Source organism: Rhea americana, unplaced genomic scaffold (assembly GCF_003343005.1).
Source record: "Rhea americana isolate MKP2758 unplaced genomic scaffold, rheAme1 scaffold_85, whole genome shotgun sequence".
NCBI lineage: Eukaryota > Metazoa > Chordata > Aves > Rheiformes > Rheidae > Rhea > Rhea americana.
Genome location: NW_028187034.1, coordinates 489,076 through 494,031, shown reverse-complemented (window position 1 = coordinate 494,031; position 4,956 = coordinate 489,076). Strand labels below are relative to the sequence as shown.

The following is a 4,956-nucleotide window of genomic DNA, read 5'->3' as shown; positions in this document are numbered from 1 at the left end:
GGGGGGTGCTACGGGGATTAGGTTGGGCACATCGCTTAGGAACAGGATGTGGAAACAACTAATCCCGTTTTGCAGAAAACCAGGAAGTTTTATACCTGCTTTTCTTTTAATCCTTAATAGCTTCTGGGAATTCAGAAAAACGTTTTCTCTGGTGATTATTTTAAAGTTTCGGGCCAGCGCAGGATATTATGGCAGTGCCTTCTGCAGTCCTCCTCGGGGCTCTTTGATGTTTGCTGAGGCTGCTAAAGCACAAACATCAATATCCCTAAAAACAATTTAAAGAAAAACCTGCTGCAGATTGCACTTGCCCTACAAAGGCAAAGGAAAAAAAAAAACAAAAAAAACCCCAAAAAACAGGTGGACATTAGACCTGACCTAAGTGGACGGAGAAGCCTTGTGAAAATAATTATCTTGTTTTGTCTGATTCAGTTTGAGTCACTAGATGAAGCGCGTTGCAAACACTACTAAAGCTTCTGACCTACTTCCTGCCAGGTTATTGCGCCTCTGTCTTGTCCTGCACGACCAAGACCTGGGTCCCAGATCCTTGGTCAGGACAAATCGGCATCGGTCCAGTCGTACCAGGCTCTCTCCTTTGCACCCTGCACAATATCTGGGTGGCTGCAGCAGAGACGAGTCTGGGAAAATTGCTCTCACCAAACTGCTTCCCAGCAGGGACGGCCCCGTTGCTTCCTGTGCTCTTTTCCTAAGCTTTGCTCTTCTTGAGGCCCCTGGTTGGTGGTTTTCCAAGTCTCTTTTGCTTGCTGGGCTTGCTCACAGGACGGGCTCCAGTGGCCTTGTCCTGGCCCCAACCAGGGCAAGTTTGGAAGATGGTGGAAAACTTCACCTTCTGGCCCTGGGCTTCGGCAGGGGAGCCACAGGTGGCCCCCACGCGGAGATTGAGTTTGTCGATCCACCTGGAGAGGTGGCAGAAAATCAGAGAAAGGAACGGGAAGGCTTGGAGGCAGCGGCCTGGGTCCGGATCCGGCTGCGCTGCAGCCTCTCGCCAGCGCGGACGGGTGTCAGCGCTGGGCCCGTGGCCCTAGGGCTAATGAGGGAGCAGGTGGCCCATGCAGGGCACGTCTTGGTCTGCCCCACGCGCGGACCACCAGAAGGCTCTCGTGGCTGGCACGGCCCAGAGCAAACACAAGGGCACGGAGCTTCTGTCCTTCCTGAGCTGACAACTCCCATTTAAAACCACAGAGAGGTTTTTGGTCAGCTGGGACCAATGGGGGCTCTCCGGTCCAGCACCTCCTCGGCACAGGGCTCATCTCAAAGCCAGATGAGGTTTCTCAGGGCTTTCGCCAGGTGACTTCTGAGTATCTCCAAACATGGAGATCCCACAGCTGCTCTGGGCTGCTGAGCCAGTGTCTGACCACCCTCCCAGGGAAGTTTTTTTTTTTTTTTTTTTTTTTTTTTTTTTTTTTTTTTTTTCGTTATCCTTCCCTATTTCCCGTGGGCCCTGCCGCCTCCCGAAGCTCACCTGCGCAGGGGAAGGAGCTGGCAGTCGCAGTGGAAAGGGACGTCTCGCAGGTTGAGGATTTCCAGCCCTGTGAAGCTGCGCATGTCGGGGATACGGCTCATTTTGTTGTTCTCCAGGTAGAGACTTTTGATCTTGGGCCCAAGACCAGCAAAAGCACCTGAGGAAATCTGCAATGAAGCAAGGGTGAGTCACAGGCAGCTCCTGCTGGAGCAGATGAGCAGATGTGTGCACGTGCACTGCTAATCCCTGCAGTCTGGGGTGGGAGGGGGGGACTGTGAAAGCCTGTGCTGGGTCTGGAGGTCCCATGAAAAAACTGTTTTAAATAGCAGTACACAGGCTTAATACCCTGAAAGGAAGAAATGGTTTAATTAACTGGTTTCAGTCACATTCTGGGAATCACTACAGTGATCCCTTGATGATGTAAAAGGGGCCTGGTCCCTAAGAGGATGGTGACAGTACCACCAGTTTCTTGAAAGGAAGGAGAAATTCAGGATATTAGTAGTGAAGAGTCCTGGAGAAGAGGTGACAAGAGAAGGAGATGCATGGCCAGGCAAGTGGGAAGGGGATCCTCTGGGGCAGAAGGGCTTTGGGGATGATCTCAAGTCCACTGAAATGAGCAGGACTCTGTTTTCATGGGGGAACTGTGGACAGAGTGGCAAGGGATGTGGGAGGACCCATGACTGCCCAGATGGCCAGGCAGAGGAAGAGATTGGCCCCTAGGAGCTGAGTGTTGGACCAAGATAACTTTCAGGTGAGCCCGAGGAAGCATCTCCTCTTGGCTGGACTGTGACGCATCTCCCAAAGTGAACAGTGACATCTTGAAGATGTCCAGGGCAGAAACATCCTACAGGGAGGGCAGAAACATCCCACAGGGAGGAATGACATGGGACCCCACAGGAATCTCTAACTTCATCAGCTTTGTGGAGGCAACCTGGCCCCCTTCTCTAGGAGTCTCCCCTCTTGTGCACACCTGCTCCAGGCCCATGTTGTCCAGGTAGAGGTGCTGCAGGGTGCTGGCCACTGGCAGGAAGGCGCCAACCCCCACAGACTTGATGGGGTTCTTGGACAGCTTCAGCTCACTGAGGGCAGGCAGGCCCTGGAGAGACCCCGTGGGCACTTCCCCCAGGTGATTTTCATCCAGGTGCAGCTTCTCCAACATCTTGGCGGGACTCAGGGCTGTGGGGGATATGTTGCTGATGGCATTGCCCGTCAGGTAGAGCCAGCGCAGCTTCTTCACCCCTGCTAGGTCGCCCTCGGACAGTTGTGTGATGGYATTGTGCTGCAGGTGGAGGGAGAAGAGGCTAGGAAGGAGCCTGAAGGCACCCCGGGGTACTCGGGTGAAGCTGTTGTGGTCGAGGTACAGGTAGGCAAGCTGTGGAACACCATCAAAGGCAGCAGCATCCAAGGCAGAGAGGTTGTTGTCAGAGAGGTAGAGGTAGACTAACTTCTCCAGGCCCTGGAGTGCACCGGGCTGCAGCATGGCAATTTTGCAGCTCTGCAGGTGGAGCGAGACCAGGCCCTTCAAACCGGGGAAGGAGCCCTGTGGCACGGCCTGAAAGTTGTTTCGGCGCAGGTCAAGGAGCTGGGTGTTGCTGGGGAAGCCCCGGGGGATCTCCCGGAGGTTTCTGTTCTCGCAGTTACCGTGTTGGAAATCTGGGGAGCAGGTGCAACCCTCTGGGCACTTTCTTCTCGCAGCCTCTTCCGGCTGCCCAGCTGGAGGAGCAGGGCTAGGGGATGGCCGTGCCCCTATCAGGTGGTCTCCACACCTCATATCAAGGGGCCTGAGCAACTCCAGCTGCTGCCCCCAGAGTGCAGGGGGGCCAGCACACACTGCCTCCACGTGCACCCGTGCCCTCCTCATCCACTCCCGAAAGGGGCGCAGGTGGCAGGAGCAGAGCAGGGGGTTCCCAACCAAGCTGATTTTTGCTATGCTGGCTGGTCCAGCCAGCGGCTGGAGCCCCTGCAGCTGGTTGTTGCGGAGGTCCAGCATGCGCAGCTGAGGGCTCTTCACAAAGGCTTTGTGTGAAATGTCCTGGAGGGCCGCGTTGTCCAAGAAGAGGTGCTTCAACGAAGCCATGTCGATGGCCTCTTCGGTGATGTAGGTGATGGGGTTGTGGCCCAGCTCGAGCCGTGTCGTCCCAGACAGCCTTGACAGAGCCTCACTGGGCAGTGCCTGCAGTTCGTTGTGGTCCAGGCTTAGCCTCCTCAGGGTGGGCAAGCCAGCAAAGGCCTCATTACCCAAGACATGAAGGGCATTATGGGACAGGCGGAGCCATTTGATCACCTGCAGGCCCTGGAAGACCATGTCTGGGAGGTAGACAAGGGCATTCTCGCCAAGATTGAGGAAGTTGAGGAACCCCAGTTGGCTGAAAGCACCCGGCTGGATCTCCTCGATGCGATTCTTCTCCAGGATGAGCTGTTGGAGGGAAGACAGCCCATCCAGAGACTCCTGGTAGATGAAGGCTATACTGTTGGAGGCCAGGTTGAGGTAGACTAGTCTTCCCAGTCCCCGGAAAGCTCCTTCCTCAATGCTCTCCACCTTGCAGTACTGCAGATTTAAGTGTGTGAGGTAGGGGGTACTGAGGAAAGCTCCTGCAGGGATGACCTTGAAGCTGTTGCCCTGGAGATCCAGCTTTTTGGTGATCTGCAGGTAACACAAGTGTGGATTTATTCCAGAGGTAAAATCACAACCTCCCCCGCTTCATCTCCTGCTCAGAAGTGATCTAGCATGTTGGCTCTGGGCTCGTTATGGAAGTATCAGTGTGGTCCCTACACTGTCCTATCCTAGGCTTATTTCATCATCTACCTCATAACAGCAGGGTTAAGTTAGGGCAGTGATGATCCATGGCATGGAAAGCAGTGAGTTGTCTTTTTGGTTCAGCCGAATTATGTGCTTGTTGCCAGCATTTTACGAGCCCGGTCCTGGTGGAACCTGGCTGGTCTCATGCCCTCCCTTCCCGTGCACATGCCAAATGCAGAGCACAAGGTGAGGAGGCTCACTGGGTACGCCAGTACTCTGGGACAAGGACCACGGTGGCATATGATGTGACTGTCCAGAGATTGCATATGCCTCCATCCCCACCCCTGCCTTCACCAGCCAACCTGTGGGATGGTGCTGGGTATCCCCGTGAGGTTCCTGTTCAGGCACAGGACGTGGGTCCTGATGTTGTCGCAGATGCAGGCTGGAGGGCACCGGTTGGCAGCTGTTTCCTGGAGCACAAGCACGGCTGCAAGCAGAAGGAGACCCAGGGAAAGCTCCATCGCAGACGTCACCTACGGCTGGAGGAGATGCGGCATGAAGCAGGACGAGCTGGAAAGATCCCTCCTGACAACAGTGAAATCTGCAGATCTGCTGCTCACCAAATCCTAGGGGGCACTAGCAGGACACAGTTTCAACCAGACAAAAGAAACTTTTTACGCTCCTGGGAATTTCTGGGCTTTACTGTTGCGGGAGGTGATGGAGGCAGCTCGTGTCG

At 54.9% G+C, this 4,956-nt stretch overlaps 1 protein-coding gene across 1 annotated transcript; it reads right to left on the bottom strand.

Moving 5' to 3' along the window:
- Positions 1-352: 352 nt before the first annotated feature.
- On the bottom strand, positions 353-4,750 carry CHADL (chondroadherin like). The gene is made up of 4 exons (XM_085323427.1): positions 4,583-4,750; positions 2,451-4,124; positions 1,481-1,647; positions 353-914 (listed from the first exon to the last, which is right to left on the bottom strand). Exons 1-4 carry the CDS (start codon positions 4,739-4,741, stop codon positions 704-706), a joined length of 2,211 nt encoding a protein of 736 aa, XP_085179553.1. The 5' UTR covers positions 4,742-4,750; the 3' UTR covers positions 353-703.
- Positions 4,751-4,956: the final 206 nt, after the last annotated feature.